Source organism: Squalius cephalus, assembly GCF_949319135.1.
Source record: "Squalius cephalus genome assembly, chromosome: 8".
Lineage (NCBI taxonomy): Eukaryota > Metazoa > Chordata > Actinopteri > Cypriniformes > Leuciscidae > Squalius > Squalius cephalus.
Window position 1 is genome coordinate 37,571,304 of NC_137129.1, and position 26,379 is coordinate 37,597,682.

Sequence of the window (26,379 nt, forward strand, 5' to 3'; positions counted from 1 at the left end):
GTGGTACCCAAAGTATTGCTACACACACACACACACACACACAAACACACACAGTTGGAAAGCCTCCAGGTGCAGCGTGACTCATATATGGAGTCTGTTGTGAAAATATCTCCTCATATCACTGATGTGTTTGGACTTTAGAGCTTTAAATTAAAACACACACACACACAGGCCTGAAGGAAATGTTGTAACTTCAAAGAAAGAAAGAAAGAAAGAAAGATTTCTGAATTAACACCTCATATGTACATAGATATGTATGCCTAGAATCTGCATTCACCTTTAACAGCACCGCCATTATGGGCTCACTGATTTCATTAGAAGTGATCAAATCAGTGTAGCATCACAACAAAAGCAGATGCATTAGCAAGTTGAAAAAGTGGCTTCTAGTTATGTACATGTATGTGTGTGTTAAGATGGATAGTCAGAGCAGCATGTCAGACTTCATAAATGACGTTTCTGCTCATCTTCAATAAAAAAGCTCTGGATATCAGCCGCTGATGGGAAAAAGAGTGCTTTTCATTTCCTTTACATGCACAAAACTAGTAAACAAACTAATCACGAGGCTAATATTAAAATATACATGCGTGTGTGCGCTCGTGTGGACAGACTGAAAACTCACAAACGCAGCGGAGCGTGTCGAAACCAAACAGCTTCATTTAAGAGTTTGTGCCCCGCAGGATCTGTCACGAGCACATCGTGCTGTGGCGTACGCATTCACACGCGGGAGCTGTCAGGGGTCACATGTGTGACGAAAACCAGACATTCATCTGCTGAACTGAACTCACATCAGCCTCAAAACAAAACTTTCCCTCCAGCGCCTTCTGAGGGATTATTAAAATCCTTCTTCCCCGTCTGGTCGAAGAAACGTTGATGAAGCAGCAGAAGGACAAAACACTGAGAAATTACAGGTGGAGGAAAAAAAGAGACAGAGAAGGGAGTGAAAGAATTGGTGCAGAGTCAATTTGACATCAGAACTCAAGTCTGTCTGGAAATGAGATATGATTCATATGGAGTCAAGTACAGGTTGTAATCGGCATATGAAAAGAAACTGCCTTAATTTGTGCAAATGAATGGCATCTGATAGGAAAAATCTGCAGAATGACTTTCAAAAATTCATGTTAAACAGAGCTGGTGTACTGCACCCTAATTGGTTCCCAGAAGCACTATCAATTCAGACAAAATAATCACTGAACAAACATGCGTGAGCAGTGAGTGTGTAGTAGTTTGTGAATGGCATGCATTCCAACTGTGTGCAAATCCACTGAATCACTGCGGTTTGTCATTGAAGGAATTGCCCTTGGTGAGAGCCGTGCATTCTTCACATCTCCTGCAATGCTTTGATAGCAGGCAGATGCATTTGCCATTCTGTGCATGTTATGCTTTGATAGTAAAACTAAGGAGACAAAAAATATATATATAAAAAGTACAAATGTGAATCAAACAACACTTTCAAACAAATTAAATGGCTGAGATGATCTGAATTTGGAGGCTGTACTTTGGTACTTTGGTATTTGTGCTGGAAAAAGCCGAACCCAGATTTGGCACCTCTGGAATTGGATCCAACAGCTATTTAAGTGGATGCAACACCTCGTATGGCTTTAAAATAAATGTATGATAGGATCTGTGCAAGGGTGTTTCTTCAACCATGGGCACTTTTAACATTTTTAAAGGCACACTGTGGAACTTTTGGCTGTCTAGCTGTAAGAAAAACCTGCGTGCATTTTGCAGAAGAACATTGTTTTGGTTGTGCTTCAGCTTTGCGTGACTGTGCCGATGAATATGGTTCTTTCTCATAGCTTAAAAAAGAGAGAGATAATTGGATGGATACTGCTCATAAAACTTAAGAGATATAACCAGTTTAGAAGGAAAGGATCTCAAGCTGACGAGCTGAAGACGTTACTGTAGCTTTACCCATTAATAGACACGGTACTTCCTTGAACATAAATTCCAGCACAGCGCCACAACAACCATAATGACATAACACTTCCCTCCCCATCACTATACTGGGGTGTTAGGACCCACACAGACCACAGGGTGAGCGCCCCCTACTGGCCTCACTAACACCAGCATGTTGAGTAATAAAAACACCGACTCACTTTTACAACACTTCAAATCAGTTCTCGGCATCTCCGAACAGCCAAGCCGATGTTGATTCTTGTTTTATTACGAGCTCTGTCATGTTCTCTTTTTGCCTGCAGATTCTCAGACGTTTGAGATTTAGCTGCTTCATGTCGACCTTTCTCGCTCAATGTGAAAACTAATCTATGCCACTCCCACACCAGACACGCGTCAAAGTAGCCGGAGCAACTTTTCTTGATTTACGGATATGATGAGACACGAACGGTCGAGTGACATGTACGAAATTTCCTGCAAAAACCATTCTGTCAGGTCTAAAATATATACACTTATAATAGATTTACCATAGTGAATCAGGGTAAGACAAAAAGTCATTCTGGAAGGAGGATTGATGATGTATTGACTAAAAACTAAATAAAAAGTTACATAGTGTACGTTTTATAACCTGGTTAACTCCTTTGTCTTGCTGAGGCTTATTTCATAGCATTTATGTATCCTAAATACACCCTATTTAAATATTACTTTCACACTTTTCAGAGACGCAATAAAATATTCTGTTCACAATTTATATTTAACTTACTTTGCCTTTGTTTTCTTCACACATATACACAAGTGTACTTACTATACAGAAAAACTGTCACGGCGGTCGACCAATTATAATTTTTGGAAAATGTATATAAAAAATCTGAAATGGTTGATGATTGTTTAACTATTTGTTTAGATTATCAGTTTTAAATATAAACAATTTATAAATACAGATATCTAAAACTATAAAATCTATACATCATATATTTTTTAAAGCAGCAAAAATAAATGATTGCAAAATTGCTTGACCTTCATATAATAAACAATAAAGCAAATTCTTCTATTTTTAATATAAAGCTAACCCTAGTACATACAAATGCACTAAGTTAAAGAAAAAAAAAACATATATTTCATAAAAAAGTATAACAATAATAATACTGTACATTTCTACTGTCAAAGGGGTCTGCCACTTTTAAAAAAAATAAATAAACACTTTTATTCGGCAGGAATTCATTAAATTCATCAAAAGGGATTTCTATTTCAAATAAATGCTTTTCGACTATTCATCATAGAATCCAAAAAAAAAACATAAAAAAATGTATCATGGTTTTCACAATAATATTAAAAAACACATCTGTTTTCAACACTGATAATAATAAGAGATGTTTGCTTAGCAAAGCTCACTCTCTTCTCGAACACACACAAATACTCTCTCAGATATCTAAACCTAATCTTCCCTCGCCAACAGCCTAAATCCGCTCTTATATTGTTATCGACCAGCCCGGCAGAGCGGACAGGATTCTCTTTTTCTCCTTTATCACCCCTCAGTCCCAGCCAGGACAATGAGAAAGAAAGACTGCACTGGAAACAGCTGAGCTGGAGACTTCTCCTCTTCACTGTTAAGCTGTTTGGAGATAGTGAATGCCGGGACACCGTCCGTCTCCCTCCCTCTCTCTCTCTCTGTGGACAGTGCTGATAGGGTTATGAGAGGGGAAGTGAGTGAAGACACTTCCTGTTGTGAGTCGCAGTCGGATGCTGTCAGTCAGGCAGCAGAAGTGATTACCTTCAGCTCGTCCAGATTCAAACATTCAGAGCGTCTCAGGCTGGGATATATCCTGCAGCGTCGATGTGACCTGTCACTCATCACTTCCTCCTCTCATTACTTCTCTAGCTTCCCTGTTCATCTTGTTTCAATTCAGGATGCATCTGTATTCTCTCACCCTGGCATCCTCAAACTCTTTCTGTCTGTTGAAAATGGCACTGAATTATGCAGTGATGACAGGAGGGATGGAGGTAGATGGATTGTCAGTCTCATGCCCCGATCACAATGACAGTGATTTTGTCGCTGGAGGACAGTGGGTCGCTGTAATGACGGTCGCTATTGGGCAAACCTGAGGCTGGATGTCCTGATGCTATTGGTGTGCTGCTTAACTGCAAAAATCTTCTTCTTTTTTTAAATCTGATCACAAATTAGGTGATGCGGCTAAAAATCATATTTAATTTTATTCGCCGAAAAATTGGTTTTCTTGCCTCTTCAAATTAGCATCCTGGCGGGGAAAATTACTTTTTAAAATAAACATGTTTTCTTTGTTGTGCATTTTAAGCATCAATCTCATTAACTTTAGGTCAATTTCTCCACAAAAAACAAGACTTATTATCTTATGCCATGTTGTATACAAGCCTAGTAGACTGATCTTGTTTTAAGGATGTTTAAACAGTCAACAAAAATACAAAGAAATTGTTTTTGAGATGCACTCAAGTTGTAAAAAACTTGAATTACCTTCAGTCTTAGTGCAACTGCAAATTATTGTCAGTGTGAACAATCCTTCATATGATGGTTCATTCCTCCATTACCAATTACATGAATAATATCACCCCGCCTCCTCCTCTTCCTCCTCCTCCTCCCTCATATAAACTAAAATCTCACCAACAGGTCTACTTCAACAGTGCAAATCTGAAATTCTACTAAAAGGTGTGGACTCCAGCACCATGGACAGAGACACACACACCCACCCACCCTCACACAAACTTCAGCACCATGGACAGATGCACACACACACACACACACACACACACACACACACACACACACACACACACACACACACACACACACACACAAACTTCAGCACCATGGACAGATGCACTCGCTCACACACACACATGCAAACTTCAGCACCACGGACAGAGATGCGCTCGATCATACACAAACTTCAGAACCATAGACAGAGACACATACACATACACACTCTCACCAACACAGATGTCAGCACCATGGACAGACACACACTCTCACCAACACAAATGTCAGCACCATGGACAGACACACACACACACACACACACACTCTCACCAACACAAATGTCAGCACCATGGACAGAGACACACACACTCTCTCACCAACACAAACGTCAGCACAAATGGACAGAGACATACACTCTCAAAGGGAGATGATGATCATAATGGTCTTTTGCAACTGCTATACAGAATAAAACAATGTGATTCAACAAAAAAGACAATCAGAACATAATTTGATATTTAGTGCACACTTATGCAGAACAGAATTAGTATAAAACCTATTCACAAAAGAGAGCAACAGTCTGGTTACGGAAGTATTGGGAAATAGATTTTTTAATGATAACAAACATTTAAAAACCACCTTACTGTGAGCTACGAGGTTGTTAATCGATCGTATTTGCCTCATTTGAAGACGCCAGCCCACATTATTTCAACTTGGGTTTAAAATAATTGTTTAACAGCAGAATTTGAGGTGAAAACTACATTACCCAAGATGCTGTACAGAAAATTCCACCAATCAGAGTTGAAATTGAGGCAAAAGATCTCATTAGCTCCACCCACTCTCATGAAGCACAGCAAATGACGTAATCCTTACCTACACTCTCAAAATACTTTTGAATATTTGAATATATATGCATATTTTGCAATAAACTTAAAATATATTGTTTTGTATATAAACAACATTTCGAAATGAATAGATTTAATTGTTCTTAACCTGTTAAGCTGCAACGCCACTTTTGAAAAATCCCCAGAAATGACATACCCAAACTGAAACAGATACAGTTCATGAACCCTTTGTACTAAAAGCACAAGTATGATCTCGTTTGAAAGCTGACACCTGGCAGTTTATTGTAAATGTAGAATTAATTATTGTCGTAATGACAAAAATTGTTATAAATAGCTTCAAAGTTTTGTAAAGTTATTAGAAATTATTTTTTATGAAACATCCTCATGAAAATAAAATTGAAGTTGGCACTGGAGCAATCTAGAAATGCACTACAGCTAAAGCCACATGTCTAAACATTTTATGTTTAAAATCTGAAGATAATAAGCCCAAAACTCTGTATTTAGTTAAATGTTTTTCAAGACCATGTCATGTTACTAACAGTTAGGGCTAGCTAGCATGTTAGCTTAGCACACCATCAATACACGACAATATATTAGATTAAAACCATGTTTATGATCAAAACGTACTTTATAACTCAAGCCGAATGTTTTAAATAATCTTCTGTGATCTAATTTAGCTTCAGATAAAAAAATCAGACAGAAAATATATTATTTGATAGTATTATGCACAATGATGAAGTCTATATAGATTAGCATTACATTATAAATATAATCTTTTATTATGAAAATACCTGGCATGGATTGAAGAACACAGGCAAATCAGATATCATTGCAATCATGTTTATTGTCTTCAAAACATCTGTATCTGCATTTTACAGCGCGAACTCTGTAGCTTTGTGTGTGTTCGAGGCTTCCTGGAATGTCACATGATCATGGCTCTTCTTCATGTTTCATATATGGACTATATTACTGTGCATATAGCGCCCTCAGGCTATTGGTATGAATTGAAAACACTGTGAATTAGAATACCAAACGCTCATAAAGATTACATTGACGCATTTGGGTATAAATTCAATAAATATTATTCCTGTCTATAGAAATATGATGTAAATCTAAAAGAATCTATCAATATTTCTCCAAATCTGCACATTTTTGAGCTAAAGCCCTGAGGGACGTTGTTTTGTGTATCGCTGTCATGACGACAGCACGGGAGTTTATTATGAATGGGAGCGGCTGACGCGCATAATTCATATTAAAGGTATCGACTCATTTTTTCATTTCATAACTCCTGACACAAATTAAGACATAACTGTCACTATGAGTTTCTCAGAATACAATAGTGGTCAAATACTGAAACTTGAGTCTTATATCTTTTTAATGATGTATAGTTTGTCAAGGTATAACATTAAATCTGATAGTAATTTTGAATTAAATAAATAAAAAACGCTTCAGTGCGCCGACGCACTGGTGAAGCTTAACAGGTTAATGTAATTATGCTGCCCGCAGTGCTTCATGGGATTGTAGTTATTACTATCACTACACAATCTTGTGCCTTTGTATTTTTGTCCAATTTTCAAATACTTTTTTTGCTTTAAATCAAAGTGTGTAGTGTTATGATCCACCTCATAGCTAGTTGGCTTGGTTCATGGCTTAAAATGCTTTAAAATACCTATAAAAGAATAAAAAAAATAAATAATAATAATTAAAAAAAAAACTTCCGGAACCAACGGCGCTGAAAAAGTGTCCAGGCACTGTCGCACTCTATAAGACTTATATGTGGGCGGAGCATTTCAGTGTGATGTCACAATTAGAACCCAAGTAACCATCAAAACAGCATCACACCTGCCTAGTACACTAACATGTGCCCTAGAGAGTAATGACGTGTAATATAGCTTTAGAGCAGAAAAATGAAGCGTGCATAGCTCGAGGACAGAATTCCTACCTTGACGTGATTGTATTCGTTCTTGCTGGCGTCAGTGCCGACCGGTTTATTTTCGGAGCGTGGCTTTAGGACCTGCCGTAGCGGGCTGGAGACGGGCAGACCTGTTACACTGATACCATCTGAAACCACACAACAATATCCATTAGACATACGGCGTACATGAACACAGCTGCCAGAGGCCTGAGAAACAAGACTGCGAGGAGGCAGAAGGGGAAGTGGAAAGAGAGATCACTATCTTCTATGAATTATGTGAAGAGAGGACGCTATTATACAGCCATAATTCCTCACATTCAGAGGATGTGAACATCGCTCAAACGCTTTCCTCTCCACCTCTCTCTCCATCCACCTTTCTATCTCTCAGCGCATCTGTTTGTCCGGTGTTTAGTGCTCGAAATAAAATTAAAATCCGTAACGTGACAGTTTGAAATATGATGAGGTGGAAAAGCGTGGTAATAAATAAGGCGACGGAGTGCGTGTGCCGCAGCAGATCTCTGGAACACACTCAGGTGGATACATTTTATCTCTCCAGCACATACGGATAATGGCATAAACGTATAAACGCACACACAAATTCACTCAAGCAAGAAACAGCCTGGGTTATTTTTAGAAACGGGACATAAATATGACGAATGATACCTTCATCAACACAGACTTAAACAGTGCAGACTGCAGGAATGGTCTGCAAGCCTGAAAGAACATAAAAACACAAAGCTAAAGAACACACACGTGTGGCATCAGCTGCAGTAGGGATGGGTGATATGTGACATATTCATCTGAAATAATTGTTCTGCCTTTATAAAATTAAGCAAAATTGTGATGATTTCACCATATTATTCAGACAACATGTTTCTTATAGATTGTGTCAGAATAGTTCTGTGTGTATTAATTGTGTCTCTAATTTAAACATCAGTTGTGGTGTTGGGAAGTGCAATTTATTTCTGTGAATCAATTCAAATTCAAATCAATTTTTAAACCCACTTTTAAAGGCCAATTTTTACAGGAAAAAAGGCCTAAATCTCATTAATTACTCTGTATCACTTGGTGATTACATTACTGTCAAGAAAGAAAGAAAGAAAGAAAGAAAAAGCAGCTATGCTGAAACATGGATGTTGCATTGTTTGCCACAGAGCCATTGCTCTAATTGAAGGTCTTTCTGTAGCGGTGACATTTCTGGATTTGACCTGCTTTGGCTCTGTCTGAGGGAGAATAATGAGGGTAAATCGCAGCGTTTGTTGTGCACAGATTGCTCTCCATATCTCACGCACATGTTTCAATACACTCGGATGGATCCTGACATTCAACAGAAGAAGAAGAAGAGCTGAAGAAATGCCATGTATGAAAATGAGGCTGATCACTATTCTAAATAAAAAGCAAGTCTTCTGTGATTCACACCTAAGCCACAGTCATCTTTCAAATGCTGTCCCTCTGCTGCGTAGTAAAAGAGAAGTGTACACAGAAGCACACATCAGGACAGATCTAGTCAGTGTGTGTGTTTTCCCACTCGAAAGGCAAGACGACACAGAGAGAACTTATGGTCCTCATTACGAGTCCCACGGCCTCTGAAATGACATCATTTCCCCTCAAGAGTGTCTGGCACGATATGTCGTAATGTCTCCTGCAAACTTTACAAGTCTCAGATGCCCAGACACCAGGTCAAAGCTAACAGAGTGACATGAGGTAGAAGAAGGGCAGAGCTAAGAGAGTTACATGCGATCAGAGGAGGGTGGAGCTAAGATATACTGTATATCGAGTTCAGTCATGAAACTATACAGGGCACAGACTTATAGGTCATTTACATGCAATCTGCAAGGAATCAAATCATGACTGCATGACACAAGCAGATAATCTGGTCCAGTGTTTGCTGTAATCTAGTCCTGTAGCACGCTATCAGAGTTTCTCTGAAACCCTCCACCTGCCTAGATTTGCTACGGGATTTGTGTATGTCTATTTATGCAGCGTCAGCATGCCTCAAAAGCTCACAGCAGCGGCTATGTGTCTATTGGTAGCAGCAAGTCCATGCTTAAAGGATAATTCCGGTATTTAGCACTTTGAGTCTCTTTTATGGTTTGTTTTTTTTTTTTTGAAAATTTTGAAACACAGAAATTTTGACGATGGGTCCTGTCTCAACCTTTTGACTCGTTTAGAATCGCCTTTGACCGCTTCAGAGTGGCTGTCTATGGGCATGCACGAACATGTCCTTAAAACAACCCTTAAAGGGGGGGTACAATGGTGTTTCATGTATTCAGAGTTGTTTACAGTGTTAAAGAGATGGATTCTCATGCTAAACATGGCCAAAGTTTTTAAAAAATATTTTGGACGAATAACGGAGAATTTCTGTGCCGAAAATCTTACTTCCGGGTTGGTACAAGTTTCGGCTGGTTTTTTTTCGACCGTGGATCTAATGACGTAGACCAGAGTGGAACTCCTTATATGAGCATTTCTCCCGGAAAAGCTCGCCCGCGCACACGTCGACCAGAGGAGAGCGAGACCGCGCACATCAACGCGCTTCAACAGGAAATCATCGGCAGCGCTGCATAGTGTCTCCAAAGTGTGTTTTTGGATGTGAGGGAAAGCTTACCATGTTCAGCTTCCCAAAGAACCCAGCGTTAGGAACAGTGGATGCAACGATGAATGTTTTATAAACAAAGACCAGATCGACGGATTCTCTCTATGACTCTGGCTTCGCCCACACGGCCCGCCTCCAGACGCTCGTTTTTTTCCGGAAAGACTCGGTACAGCTTATCTTTCTTTTATAAATATAATAAAACTAAAGACTTTTTGGAGATATGAAGGATGCAATACTACTCTATAGGTACTCAAGATTAACAGGAGATTGAGTGAAAATGAGCATTTCACCCCCCCTTTAACGTTCATTTTCAAAACTGTGCAACTCACGAGTGGTTAGTGGTGTTCTGTGTCCACCACTCTAGTTCATCCAAAACATACCAGAAAAGAGACTCAAAGTGCTAAATACCGGAATTATCCTTTAAGGGTTGTCATTATTGTAATATTATATATATATATTAGTGGTGGGCCGTTATCGGCGTTAACGCAGCGAGACTCTTATCGCGCGATAAAAAAAATATCGCCGTTAATCTATTCTCCAAGTTGGGTTGGGAGCGTTGGGAGCTGGCTCAAGCTACACAAGCTATGATGACGCAATCTACCCGCGGCCGCGAGGAACACCCGGCTGCAACGCATCATATTCGTCGTCATCTTAAGTAAACACGGCTGAAAGTGAAAGCTGGTGTAAAAGATCCGTGCAACATCCATTATTTGGACTTGGTTTGTATTTAAGCCGTCCGACGTAGACTGTGTGGTGTAACAGTTCGGTAAGTAAACACACGACTAATCCGTTCTACCACCTCAAATTCAAAACGAAACATATCACTGAATACCAGCTCGCGCGCATTATTCCCAATATATCTTAGTGGTGTAGCACATAATCTCTTTTTATTAAAAGCGCCCGATTTTAAGAATCGTTGTTGTGTTTCTTTTTAACTGAAAAGACATCAGTTAGACAATATTCTAATTTTAAATGTGGGGTTTCATAAGCTCCAAGCCATAATAAACATTAGACCTACTTAAGTCTCTGCAGCTAGTGTACTTAAATTTTATTTATCTGCAAAATTATGTTGTATACTTACAGTTTTGCACAATATATGTTCTCAAAACTACATACACCCTTTCAAAAAAAAAAAAAAAAAAAAAAAACATTTAGCAGTTGTTTAGCAGGGTCTGTGTAACCTGTTCTGAAATGGTTTTATTATAATATCGTTATCGCAAGAGGCTGCAATGTATATCACAATATGGATTTTAGGCCATATCGCCCATCCCTAATTGATAGCCTATAGTAGTTGATAATAACATAGGCCTACCTAATGTTGCCTACGGACGGTAACAGTACAGTAGTAACCTTTTACAGTCTATGAGTAGAACAGCTTTCTCAAGCAGTTTGTGATGCATTTTGGAAACAGGAGATGAGCCCCTGGTCTAATGCGCCACCTGGCTTGAGAAACCCGTTCTCAAAGACTTACTTTTATAGTCATTATTTGGGTAGCACACATACTCTGAATGCCTTCGGCAGAATTCAAATGAGCCATTTTAATCTAGATTAATCTACATTAATTTCAAAATTAATCTAGATTAATCTAGATTAAAAAAATTAATCTATGCCCACCTCTAATATATATATATATATATAAAATGAATATAAATAAAATACAAAATAATTGCAAAAAAAGTGCAAAATAAAATTCTCAAAATAAATGAATAATCTTTTTATATAAAGCGCATATATAATTATATTATTTATTTATATTTAAATACATTTTCAGTGATAATAATTATTTATTTTTTATTTTATACAGCACCTTTGAAGGTTGAATAATAATACAAAATAATAATACAGTTCTTAAAGATTAATAGTAATAATAATAATTTAATATAGCATATCTTTGTCATAAAATAAATAAAATAAATAAAATAGATAAATAAAATAAAACAAATAAAATAATCACACATTAAATATGATAATAGAGTTAACAGACTAACATTAGTTTTCATGTGACACCATGCTGACATATTCCAAAAATACTGCCACACGAACAAAATTTCCAGAGCTGTTTTTTTGCCACATGCCCGCATGATGTCACATAAAGTCAGACAGCATTCTTAAATCACCAGTAATCAGTTCTGCACACAACTTGCAATACAAATCTCAAATGAGCTTAAGAGCAGATGAGGGCGAGGCTAGGAAAATGACAAGTCCGAGAAGGGTCGTCACTCTGTAAGGGCGGGGCCTCGAGAAAGAGTGAAATGGGAGTGTGATGATAGACAGACTACATCAAAAATATAATCAACACCTACTAGCACTGCAGTCTTGATCCTTTTTCTGTCATATTTTAATTTGACCCTTTTAAAGCATAAGTGAAATAAATAAAAAAGTCTCCACGGGGGGGACTAATATAGTAAAGGAGCTCCATATCAACTCAAACGATCCACCTAATGAGCGTCCTGAGCAGTCCATGTTTAACAGACGTCATTTATTTCCTTGCTTAAGTAAAACGCAGCGGGCCGCATCGCACTGAACCCTGAAAACGCGGCGCTCAGTGATAGCCAGGCGTTACCCAATGAGGCTAGTGAGTTCATCCCCATGATGCCGTGACATCATCCGCACCAGGGCTCAGCGGCCGGCTGACGTCCTGCATGAAGGGTAAACGTTTACCTCCAGCGAGCTCTCAGCGGGGGGAGTTGTCTGCTTTAATGGAGCCGCTCTCCTCTCTCATTATGTTGTTCTTGCGCTGACATTTTAACATTCAGGGACTAATGTGTTTAGTCTGAATGTCTGGCCCTCGCGCTCTGCCTCTCTCTGATGGGGAGACGATTTATAGAGGACGGATGAATGAACGAACGAATGGAGCAGCGTGTTAAAGAAACTCTCGTACGGACTGAACCCAGCGGCCTCCAGAGAGGCAGACAGAGCATTGCATCACAGCGATGACATCACCACCCTCACAGCCTGAGTTATGCTGACAGGAGAGATGGAGACAGACACTGAGACATAAAAGGGGAAAAGAAAAAGAGCTGGAAGAAATAGTGAAAGGAACAGAAAGAAAACGTATGGTATGTTTAACTTTAACAAATTCTTTTTAATGAATCAGATTAATTGAACTCACTCTGCCTATCTGAATCAGTCTATCAACTCATTCACTTATTTAATTGGTTGTTAGTGCCTGACTGGTTACAACAAATATATTCATTTAACTTCTAAAAATCCAAAAAGAATAAAAACCCTGTTTTTTCCACATTCAATGAGACTATTAATTATTATTATTATTAATAATAATAAATGATGACTATACAATAATAATTATTATTTCAAAATATTCTTACTAATTAAATTGATATATTAAAAAACGGTATATATATATCTACAGACCCTTTCCAATTCCATTCAAAATGTTAAACTTCCATAGATTATAGATTCAGGGCCCACAACTTAAACGATTTCAAGTATTTAGTTGTTTATTTGTACATAATTTGGGCTTCCAGCTCATAAAACCCACGAAAACAGGATTTCAAAAAATTAGAATATTACATGAAATCACACAGTAATTACACAGTAATCCCATGGTCATTGAACCAGGTTTTGGTTCTTTTGGCAGTGTGGGCCGGTGCAAATCCTGCTGGAAAATGAAGGAAGCATGAAGTGCTCTGAAAATGTCCTGGTAGACGGCTGCGTTGACTATAATCTATGGAAGTTTAATGTTTTGAATGGAATTATGGAAATAAATAAACTTTTCCATGATATTCTCATTTTTTGGAAAGGGTCTGTATCTCTCTCTCTCTCTCTCTCTCTCTCTCTCTCTCTCTCTCTCTATCTCTCTCTCTCTCTCAATTTATATATATATATATATAAATATATAAATATATTTATATATATGAATATGAATTTATATATATATATATGAAACTAAAGGATCATGTGATAGACTGGAAATGATAATTTAAAGTATAATAAATTGAAAACCAATTATTTTAAATTGTAATAATATATCACAATATTACATTTTTTTCTGTATTTTTGATCAAATAAATGCAGGCTTGATGAGCAGAAGAAACTTCTTTCAAAAACATTAAAAATAGTAATGTTTCCAAACTTTTGGCCTGTACTGTATATATATATACAGTGCTATGCATAAGTTTAGACACCCATGCTAAAGTTGACTAAAAAGAGGAATAAAAAATCATCTTTTGGAAATTGAACTTAATGCCTTAATTAAAAATTTTTGGAAAAATCCAACCTTTAAGGACACCAATTTTCTTTGTGAATGAATAATGTATCGTAAATAAATAAATGTTCTTCCTGAAAATACAGGGTGCATAAGTGTGTACACCCCTATGTTAAATTCCCATAGAGGCAGGCAGATTTTTATTTGTAAAGGCCAGTTACTTCATGGATCCAGTATCCTATGCATCCTGATAAAGTTCCCTTGGCCTTTGGAATTAAAATAGCCCCACATCATCACATAGCCTTCACCATACCTAGAGATTGGCATGGTTTTATTTCAGTTAGCCTAATAGCTGGTTTGATTTGCATTGAGAGATGATCTTATGGAAAGTACCCCATGCCAGTCTCTAGGTATGGTGAAGGCTATATGATGATGTGGGGCTATTTTAATTCCAAAGGAGGGAACTTTATCAGGATGCATAGGATCCTGGATCCATGAAGTAACTGGCCTTTAAAAATAAAAATCTGCCTGCCTCTATGGGAATTTAACATAGGGGTGTCCAGACTTATAAACCCTGTATTTTAAGGAAGAACATTTATTTATTTACGATACATTATTCATTCACAAAGAAAATTGGTGTCCTTAAAGGTTGGATTTTTCCTAATTTTTTTAATTAAGGCATTAAGTTCAGTTTCCAAAAGATGATTTTTTATTCCTCTTTTTAGTCAACTTTAGCATGGGTGTCTAAACTTATGCATAGCACTGTATATATAAAACATTTTTAAATGCATGTTAGAAATGCTGAATATCCACCTTTTTTCCTTCAGATTTACGATATTCCCGTGGGTCATATTTTAGTTCTGAAAATTTGTATAAATATGGAAAAATCGCATCCGTATTAGCGTCCGGAAGCCGCTCCATGCAAAATATGCGACATTGTGGATGTCTTGAATCCATTATGACATCACAATGGAGAGAAGGATGAGGAGCCAATCAGAGATTAGGAATTGCCACATCAGACACTTACAATTTGAATGACTTGCTTTGATCTATTTTTATTTGCTTATACACTTACAAACCACCAAGATGAGAAACTGTGCAAATATTACCGCTAAATAACAGCAATAATGTATTAGCACCTGCGATAACATCAGCAATGTTTACAATTCACTGCCCTCTACATGCTGCGCTAATAGGACGGGATTTAAGCTGTCTTATCAGACTAATTCAGAGAAATTATTATTTCAACAATAATTAAAACATTTGAGCGGCCCTGGAGAGGAGAGAGAGGAAGGAGGCTGTTCATCTTGCACCTGTTCGTAATTCAAGCAGAAACGCACAGCACCACTCGTCTACTACAGTCTGCTCTCCTCATGTCTCATTCATATTAACATGTGCATACAATCAGACAAAGAGGACCTAGAGGACATTTCCAATTCTCAGAGCTTGATCTTAAGGAGCTCAGAAGAGGTTGCAAATGCATGGCATATAAACTTTATCTCAAATGTTTATTCTAAAAATCCTTAAAAATGCTGTTGACATGCTGTAAGAATAAAAAGCTATAAAATTGACGTGGATAGCAGCTCAGATCATTTGATCTTGAAAGAATTTCACTTCATCTTTTGAGATTGATTCAACTTTCCTTTAAGAACATTTACTCCAAAAAAGATGTTTTTGCCTCTTTTGCACACAGAGGCTGCATTTATTTGATAAAAAAATACAGTAATATTATGAAAAAATTATTACAATTTAAAATAACTGTTTTCTATTTGAATATTGAGGCATTACTCATTACTCCAGACTTCAGTGTCACATGATCCTTCAGAAATATGATGATTTGCTGCTCAAGAAATATTTCTGATTATTATCAATGATGAAAACATTTTGTGGAAAATGATACATATTTTCAGGGTTATTTAATGAATAGAAAGTTCAAAAGAACAGCATGTATTTGAAACAGAAATCTTTTGCAACACTGTAAATGTTTTTACTGTCACTTTTAATCCATAAAAGTATTAATTTCGCTCAAAAAAAAATAAAAAAAAATGAAATGGTAGTGCACGTGAACGATGACAGGTCTACTGAAGAAAAAAGTATGATATGACAGTAAGCAAATTTGCTCTCCATTTCATCTCGTTGCTGTCAAGGAGAAACATCTTAGATAATGGTGATTTGTCCTTCCTCTCCTTCAACGAGCATGAGAGGTGTATTAAACTGAGAGGTGATACAAAAAAGGAAGAAGGTAGAAGTGTAATATAGCCAGGAAACAGCCAAAAAGAACAAGATGTGAAGAGGAATCAGATATGAATCTAGAGAGGAACTAGAGAGGTCAGAGGGGACGGAGTGTGTAATACAGAAGAGAGACGGCAGCTTAAGCGATGTCTCTGTTGAATGTGAAATGAGGTGGTACAGACACCATTTCAAATCACATCCCTTGGATCTGACCTACCATAACAGGGCAAAGTGAATTCTGCCTTTCTTCTATCAGAGAGCAATCAGGCCCATCTTGATTATAGTGTGATGGCTCTGGTGATGCACTCGCAGAAATTGAGCGCAAATTGGACGGGACAAACCAGAACGGACCCAAATGATGTTGTTTTTGCGATGTGTTGGTGTGGATGTTTACCGTCGTTCAGGTCGTGTAACAGGTTCTCCTGACCAGAAAAGTCCAGTTTGGTGGATATGTTGACAGGGATGGAGACAGACTGACCGGATTTCAGAGGCAGGTGGGACAGGGCGTCCTGCAGGTCCCAGCTCACAAACTCACCAAACAGCTTCTCTGTAATGCAGAACAAAGGGACACATTTGTTTACAGCACTTTGGACAAACAGGAATTCTTTTAAATAATGAAAAAGAACTCAAAGTACTAAAATGGATATTATTATTTTATATGTATTGTTATTATTATACTTTTTCTTCTGTTGCAAGACTTAAAAAAATAGTTTTAATTTAATAAAAAATCATTATAGAAGTGGTGCATTTGAAACTGCAAAAATAAATCTTTGTTTTTAATGTTCTGTAAATTATGTTTAAATATAAAAATAGTTTTAAATTAATTATGTCATGTATAATATATTTTCATAGATAGATTCTGACACAAAAACATGAGATTCACATTACTTATTCTTCATTTGTTGCATATCCATTTATCTACAGCTGCACAAAGAGAGTAAACCGGTAAAAGTGTCATCCAAGCTCTACAAAAAGTAAATGTCTCGACAAACTCTACAAAAGTAGCATGTAACCAACAACATCTACAAAGGCATAGCATGTGCATATTAATGTAATATTTTAGTTTAAGCCTATTCTTATTTTTCACACAAAATTAAGATGAATTAATGAATGGAGCCCCTGCAGTACAGCCACAGACCCCCTATGAAGACCCCTGCTGTATGAGAATCTATTCAATTCTCTAAAAATCTCGAAAATTCTCTATTATGCGAGTCAAGATTTTTTATTTTATTTTTTAATGACCCTGGGAAACTACATATTTATAAACTGTTGGTGATGCAAGCTTTGGAGGAGAAATCCATTACAAAATACCTCTGAAAAATACTTCAAATAACATTAAGAAAATAAAGTTAAAAAGCTCTGAGTTCAGATATGTTTTGGTTCCAAACTCTCACTACTAATCCAAATACTGACCTTATAAACAAATTAAAAAAATAATAATATTAAAATAAACAGTTCATATTAAAATTTGCAAATAAAATCATATTAAAATTAGATATTTTTTATAATGAAAATAAAATAATATTAAAACTACATAAAACAACAACATAAAAAAATGAAATACACTAAAATAAAATAAAATACACAAATTAAATAAAATAAATATTAAGGCAGAAAAAAAACGCAGATTAGGTGAGAAAATGTGAATAAATCCCCTGCAGGCATTTGGATGAGTCGGACAAAAAAAAAACTACTCCTATGTTTTCGTACTCTGGAAATCCAGAGTTCTCACGAGAGCACAAGTTGAATTTGCTCAGCGAGTTTACTCTGGCGTCGAGTAATGATGCTCATTAACTATGCCCTTGTATCCGAGCTGCACCAATCACATCGGGTTATCTGATATAGGCGGGCCAGAGGTGAGATGACGACAGCGCTGTGACGTTGAAGTCATTAGTAAACATTGCAAGATGGCTACCAGTTTATGAAACGGCTTTGGCCGCTACAATGAACGAGTTAGACTTGGCTTTTTATCTAAAACAGGAACAGAAGACGGCGCTCAAATCGTTCCTTTGCAAGAAGGGCGTTTTTGCTCTTTTGTTTGTTTATCTCCGCTGGTAGCTAAGCGTATGGGGCTTGTTGTGATTGGTCGTAGTGTTATCCAATTGCGTGCAGTGAGATATTCAAACGCATGCTTGGTGCCGCCCCTCGAGCTGGCCGACTTTCATTAGTCGATGCCAGACCATTAATCTTTCAGATTTAGGTCTGGATTACCAGGCTAATGTTTTCAGACATGTACAGTGGAGTACCATGGCATTCACTAAAGTACAGTGTCAATAACAATGCATGACTATATGAATCATTCAATGCCTGTACTGCCACTGTACTATGTTGTTCAGGTTCTGTTTACTTGTTTTCAATGTTTTTCCTAAACTTGCCACCAAAGGAGAAGCACAATCGAGAGTTTGATCCTCGTGCGTAACAAGAATCTCACAGACTCGCTCTCTCTGTTCTTCTCGTCGTCTCCCGGTGTGTGTGTGAAGACACACGAAGCGCCTGTTCAAAGCTTTAATCAGATGCTAAGAGCTCCCAAACCTCACTGTGGATGAATAATAGACAGAGGCCAAATAACGAAGTCAAATTACTGCTGCACAACACGTCTGTGAGCGTTTAAATGAGGCGTCTGCTCTACAGACACATGATCCTTATGAATCAAAGCTTTGATTTTCATTTTCCACATCAAAGACCCAAAAACGCATGAATTAGGGGCTACATTACAATGGCGGTCATCAGAGATCCAACGGGAAAACACTTCAGAATCAACGCACTGACACTGACTTTATCTGAGGCTTGATGAAGGGTTTGACCAGGTCAGAGTGAACGCTAACAAACCAGGTGTGTGTTTTAGCATAAACAGACTGAAAGTTACACTCTAGTGTCTATGAGCGCAGGAAGAACTGATCCATAATAACTCCAACCTCAGGCCTACAAACACAAAGCCTTGATTCTAGTCACAAAAGAGTCTATTGACGCTTGACTTTCAATATGACACGGCCAAGAACCGACCATTTAGGAGGAGATTGTGTGATTGACATGCAGAATAACCAATCACAGCTTATCTTACAAATCTCTGAAAACATATAGAATATAAAGGTGAGTCAAATTTACATCTTAACATTCCACCTGCAGTCCAACATAACCGGTGTGAGCTTCTATTTAAATATTAACTGCATATTTAAATGATTATTTTTTGGTTGAACACGCCTTATTTCTATGCATTATAGAATGTGTCGGATTCATGATGCGACACAATCAGCATTGTGCTTTTATACCAAATAGAAAGCTGTAGGTCAAAAGGATATACATTTTGCAGTGATCATGGCACAATTCATGCTTTGCATAATGTATTTAGAGAATCAGGTGCTAAAGCAAAGGGTATAAATAAAATATATAATTCATTCTTAGAATTACTAAGGTATATACACTACCGTTCAAAAGTTTAAGGTCAGTATGATTTTTTTTTTTTTTAATAATACTTTTATTCAGCAATGATGCATTAAATTGATCAAGAAAAGACATTTATAATTTTACAAAAGATTTCTATTTCAAATAAATGCGGTTCTTTTGAACTTTCTATACATCAGAGAATTTTGAACAAAATGTATCACCACAAAAACTGTTTTCAACATTGATAATAATAAGAAATATTACTTGAGCATCAAATCATCATATTAGAAGGATTTCTGAAGGATCATGTGACATTGAAGACTGGAGTAATGATGAAGAAAATTCAGCTTTGATCACAAGAATAAAGTACATTTTAAAATATATCAAAATAGAAAATGGTTATTTTAAATTGCAATATTATTTCACAATATTACTGTTTTTACTGATTAATTGATCACATAAATGCAGCTTTGGTGAGCAGAAGAGACTTCTTTCAAAAGCATTGAAAAATCTCTAAACTGTGCGAACATTTAAAGATTTCGGCTAAATCAAACAACCATTTACACTGAACTTTTCTTCACTGCTTTGTCCACTATGGTAACAGTTACACTGACAAGTACACAAATATTAAACTGGATCAACAGTTCTAGTGTTTTAATTCTCAGAGTCTGCTCTTCCTCTGGCGGTTATCTATTCTAGCTGTCTCTCGAGAGCCATGATCCTCTCTTCAGAACAACAGGGATGGAAATAAACAACCCAGACAGATGTTAAACCCTGTTCCACAACAACGCGCTCCGGGGCCTGTGAGGCGTCATCCTGCAGGGCTTCTTCCTGGCAGCGGTCCTGGACGGATCAGGACAGCAGACTACATCATCCCGAACCACACGGCTGCCAACGCTACAATCTGTTTCTGGGAGCCTGGGGATCTCAAACCATGAGCTTAACCGCTGAAGACTCCGCAAAAGGCAATATTCACAATTAGCACGCGGCTAATGAGGATACAGAACCTGTGGAACTAAGTTAAGGACACAAAAATAAGGCATGACATTTTTTTCCAGTGCTCTTATCTAGATTTAATTTCCCAAATTAAACCAAATTAAATTGGATTTCCCAAACATATTAGCATATAAACAGCGATTTCATACAGTCTCGGGTTTCAGGCGGCATGATGACAGACCGCTCATGGATCATCTGAAGCATATTGGGCATAATAACAGAGCTTTCCAAAATCATAATCTGAGATTGGCTAGCTTTACATGATTTACGGGGATCTTTTTCAACCATTTATTATGTTTATCTCCCAATTTCTGTGAGTCACCAAACAGAAAAAACAGTCACGCTTACTTTATGTTCCCCAAGCTGCCAAGAGGAGAGCTTCCAAGGCATGTATTCTTTGAAAGATATTCAAAGGTTGAGACTTTCAAATGTGAAACTAATTTCCATATATACAGTCTGAAAATAGCCTCTGTGTACAATTAAATTATTCAAAATGAGTTGAAAAACCCAAGCCCAAAAGCCAAGGAGAGGAAGAAAAGGAGTGAGACCCACAGCTCAAGCTCTACACACTAATTTGTTGGGGACGCAAATATTCAATAATTCATAATGCTGTGCGAGTGAAAGCTAAAACCAGCGCGTAGACGGGCGAGTCGGCTTTATAAACAGCTGAGCAGTGGCCATAATTCACCACGGTACAGCCGTTGCTAGGAGACAGAGTTCTGCTGTCTCATGTGTTAAACAGAGGTGAGAAACAAGACACTGACCAGCACATTTCTGGAGGATTTGAACATTTCTGAGAAGTTTGAGAGCTGAAAACATACAGTATGGAAAACTTTGTGAATTACTTTGCACATTTTTATTCAACTGACATTGGTGGCAGAAAAACAATTTAAGTGCACATATAAATGTTAGTCTGTCTAGATAGATAGATAGATAGATAGATAGATAGATAGATAGATAGATAGATAGATAGATAGATAGATAGATAGACAGACAGACAGACAGACAGAGAGATAGATAGATAGATAGATAGATAGACAGACAGACAGACAGACAGACAGACAGACAGACAGACAGACAGATAGACAGATAGATAGATAGATAGATAGATAGATCGATCGATAGACAGACAGACAGACAGATAGATAGATAGACAGAGAGATAGATAGATAGATAGATAGACAGACAGACAGACAGACAGACAGACAGACAGAGAGACAGATAGACAGACAGACAGACAGACAGACAGACAGACAGACAGACAGACAGACAGATAGATAGATAGATAGATAGATAGATAGATAGATAGATAGATAGACAGACAGACAGACAGACAGAGAGATAGATAGATAGATAGATAGACAGACAGACAGACAGACAGACAGACAGACAGACAGACAGACAGACAGACAGACAGACAGATAGATAGATAGATAGATAGATAGATAGATAGATAGATAGATAGACAGACAGAGAGACAGACAGACAGACAGACAGACAGACAGACAGACAGACAGACAGACAGACAGATAGATAGATAGATAGATAGATAGATAGATAGATAGACAGACAGACAGACAGACAGACAGACAGACAGACAGACAGACAGACAGACAGACAGACAGATAGATAGATAGATAGATAGACAGACAGACAGACAGACAGACAGACAGACAGACAGAGACAGACAGACAGACAGACAGATAGATAGATAGATAGATAGACAGACAGACAGAGAGATAGATAGACAGACAGACAGACAGACAGAGAGACAGACAGACAGACAGACAGACAGACAGACAGACAGACAGACAGACAGACAGACAGATAGATAGATAGATAGATAGATAGATAGATAGATAGATAGATAGATAGATAGATAGATAGATAGATAGATAGATAGACAGACAGACAGACAGACAGACAGACAGACAGACAGACAGACAGACAGACAGATAGATAGATAGATAGATAGATAGATAGATAGATAGATAGATAGATAGATAATTTGATGCAAATTCATGGCATATGATATGATAAAAGCTGCTTGTGTCGATCAACAGCCTCCAACACAAACACAGAATCTGAAGAAACTGACGGGCTTTAAATAAAGTTCTGGACTGAAACATTTATGGAGACAGTGTTCCTCTAGGAGTGATAGATGGAACGAGAGGAGAAGAGAAACCCTATGAAACAAAAGCTGATTTCACAAATTATTAACACGCCTCTACACTGTCAGACTAAAGTAAAACTTTGATAATCCTTCTGACTATAGGGAGAATCAGATCTAAAACACAGCAGGAAAAGAGCAGGAGAGTGTGTGAGAGGCACACAGATGATGACGATGATGATGATGATGATAATAATCCTCCATCCGCATGAAGAAAACATTATTACTCCAACACTCTCTTCTCTCCGACACACGACCTGTATATGCCTCACTCCTCCAGCATCAGAATTACTCTATTCAAATTCCTCCTCTTCTCATTCATCTTCCTCTCCAAACACTGAAATTAATTCAGCCCAAACCACTTCCACAGACTTCATTCAATTGCTGCGTCATAATTTCAGCCTAAAGTATAAACTTTATAATACATTAAAGATTAGACTGTGAAAATCTCAGATTGGACTGACAATGTTTGCCATTTAAAAATGATGCTGTTAATATTTATACTTCTTGTGACTGGCAATTTAAAATCACACTGTTTATTCAGCCACACAGTGGAAGCTCGTTTCAAATCCAGCTGCACTTAAAAGAGAAAGAATCAAATTCTCAATAAAACTCGGGTCTATCGAGATGCAAAAAACAAAGCATCATTTGTTGGCTGTTTTAAAGACGCAATACATAGACATTTGCAGCACTTGAAAAGCTCTTTTAGTAGGACAATCTTGCAAACTTTGAGAAATCCAGTTTTGTACTATTTGCAAAACTGTTTTATAGATGAAATGAACTAATTTAATAATTGATGATATTTACAACAGAACTGAACCAACACTAAACTGACTTCAGCAGAACAACAGTTGAAATGCATCAGTGTCCTGTTTTCACTGTAAATCTGCTCTGAAACAAACAATCTGCATAGTATAAAGCGCTATATTAATAAAGGTGACTTGACTAGATTTATTTCATTATTTTTTTTAACACTTTAATCGTCTTTAAGGTTGGGAGTATACAATGCAAACCAGACAGTGGGAAATCTAGACTTATGATCTGTGGGTGTGCTTTAGTTGTAGAAATATTTAAAGAATGTAACCCTGAAAAAATAAAATAAAATAAAATAAAATAAAATAAAATAAAATAAAATAAAATAAAATAAAATAAAATAAAATAAAATAAAATAAAATAAAATAAAATAAATGCCAAAAGTATTATTAATAATAATAATAATAATACATAAATAATAATAATGTTTTAGTTCTAGTAATATTTATAAAAAATATGAAAATGAAATATTCACGTTAAATAAATTATATCAATTACTTGAAGATGTAACATTTCAGCAATTAAGTAATACTCTAACAGTTCTATGGAGAGGAGAAATACACACATAAAGAGGTCTGAGCCCACAACATCCACTACCTATCTTAAAAAAAAGTATCTAAAACTTCAAGATTATTATTTTTGCTTCTTTGCAAGGACTGTCATTTCCTTCAAAACATGCAAATCCAGAGTCATGCTGTGAGTGCAAGTGAAAGCAACACAGTCTCATTCATTTGATCATCTCCCACTGTCCCGGAAAGAACTCCTCTCTGGTCTAGAAAAGAGACACGCAAACACACACACACACAGCGAACAAATCTAAACCCCTGAGCTAAACGTGTGTCTGCCTGGTTAGACAGAGAAAGGTCACTGCTTCAGCCATGAGATTCTCACGGAGAGCTGGACACAGTTTCACGTGCTGTGATCCATACAACATCGATATCTGTCGCACTCATTCTCCTACATACAAACCCAGGGGCGTCGGACTGGGGTAAAACCAGTACTGATTACCAGGGCCCCAAGGGGAGAGAGGGCCCTTGAAAAGTCTGGAATATATTTTATTTCACCTGGATATTTTCATTTCCTAATAAAATTTCATAATGAATGTCAGATGAAATGTAAAATTAGTGTATTGGCTGAATAGTTGAATAATTGATTGACTGACTACATTTTGTATACGAAAAAGTAAAGACTATCTAAGGTCTCACGGTCCCACCCCTTGCTAATGCGCCAAATGGTTTAGTCCATCTGCACGCATTTTTTTAATGTTAGTTACTGCAGTTGAGCAACTGGTGGAGCGCAAACTTCTGCTGTAGAAATGTCTTTCTCAAAGAAAGCCAAATCAGGCCACAAAAAAGAAAGGAAAGACAGGAGAAGGAAAGAAAACAAAATGAGGGGAAACAATTGGTAACTGACTTCTTTTCAAAGAAAGGTGAGCACAAACTAGAACACGAAATCTATAGTGCTAAACTGCTTGAACATCTCCACGATCGCTAGTGCTAAAAATGAACTGAGCCAACCCATTGAAAGAGCAGAACATACACTGTCAGATGATAATTTGGTTATACATGTAATCTGAGGTAAAGGCTAAATAAATAAACTGTACACTAACAATGCTGTTTGCATACAACACACCATAATAGCCTAATTTGAAAATTGTTTAATTTTAAATTAATAGGCTATAATATCTAAAATTAGCAATAATAGGCTAATCAGTGTCATCGGTAGCTACATATCATGTCAACATTATATTTGTCAGATTTAGTAGAAGCAGATCTTAACACTGTGAAACACATGGCCCTCAGTTTCAGAAACTGCCACATCAGGGAGTGTAGCAACAGATTTCCTCCTCTTTGGATTTGAGGAACATGGCGACCCATCAGGACTGCCTATGCATAGGGCCTGGGATCTTGTGATACACCCCTGTACAAACCCAAAAATCATTGCCTTCACTACTTTAAAAAAAAAAAGAAAAAAGTAAATGTGAGTGGGGTTTGCCAGTGCAAAAGTCATCAACACAATTTCTAAGCGGCTCAACTGGTTCTGAGTGGTTGCTATGGTGTTCCACATGGTTGCTAGGGTGGTCAAAAGAGCCCACCAGACCTTTTCATCTCTTAAGTCTAGATTTTTTTTCTCCATCAGATGAAAGTCATATAATCAGTATATATATATAATCAAGTCTAATCAGATTGCACTTATACTTGGGGTGAGGGCTTGAGCAAACTTAGTTATTCAACAGTTTCGTTGCCTGATCTTGCACCATATGTTATACACGGCAAATGTCACTGTCAAAGGGAAAAGCATCATCGCTAACTTCAAAAATGTCTGACAGATGATGTAATCTGACATCCATCAATCACAGCTTGATATCAAACAGACTGTGACTACCAAGGTCATAAATTATACATCTATAAAAAATAAAAAAAAAACAGAAACAGCCAAGCCAACACTGAATACCATATGGAGTCAGAAAGAAAGACAGGTAGAATGACTATCCATCCATCCATCTATCCATCTATCTATCTATCCATCCATACTTTTGTCCATTTGCTCTATCTATCTATCTATCTATCTATCTATCTATCTATCTATCTATCTATCTATCTATCTATCTATCTATCTATCTATCTATCCATACTTTTGTC

At 37.2% G+C, this 26,379-nt stretch overlaps 1 protein-coding gene across 1 annotated transcript in view; it reads right to left on the bottom strand.

Annotated features, from left to right (window-relative positions):
• The window catches only part of trappc9 (trafficking protein particle complex subunit 9), a 215,446-nt gene that overhangs the window by 107,951 nt on the left and 81,116 nt on the right, over window positions 1-26,379 (bottom strand). Inside the window, exons 16-17 of the mRNA XM_079879309.1 lie at window positions 16,769-16,921; window positions 7,409-7,527 (exon numbers count right to left, since the gene is read on the bottom strand). Of these exons, the coding sequence (XP_079735435.1) occupies window positions 7,409-7,527; window positions 16,769-16,921 (272 nt within the window). The remainder of the gene's footprint in view (window positions 1-7,408; window positions 7,528-16,768; window positions 16,922-26,379) is intronic.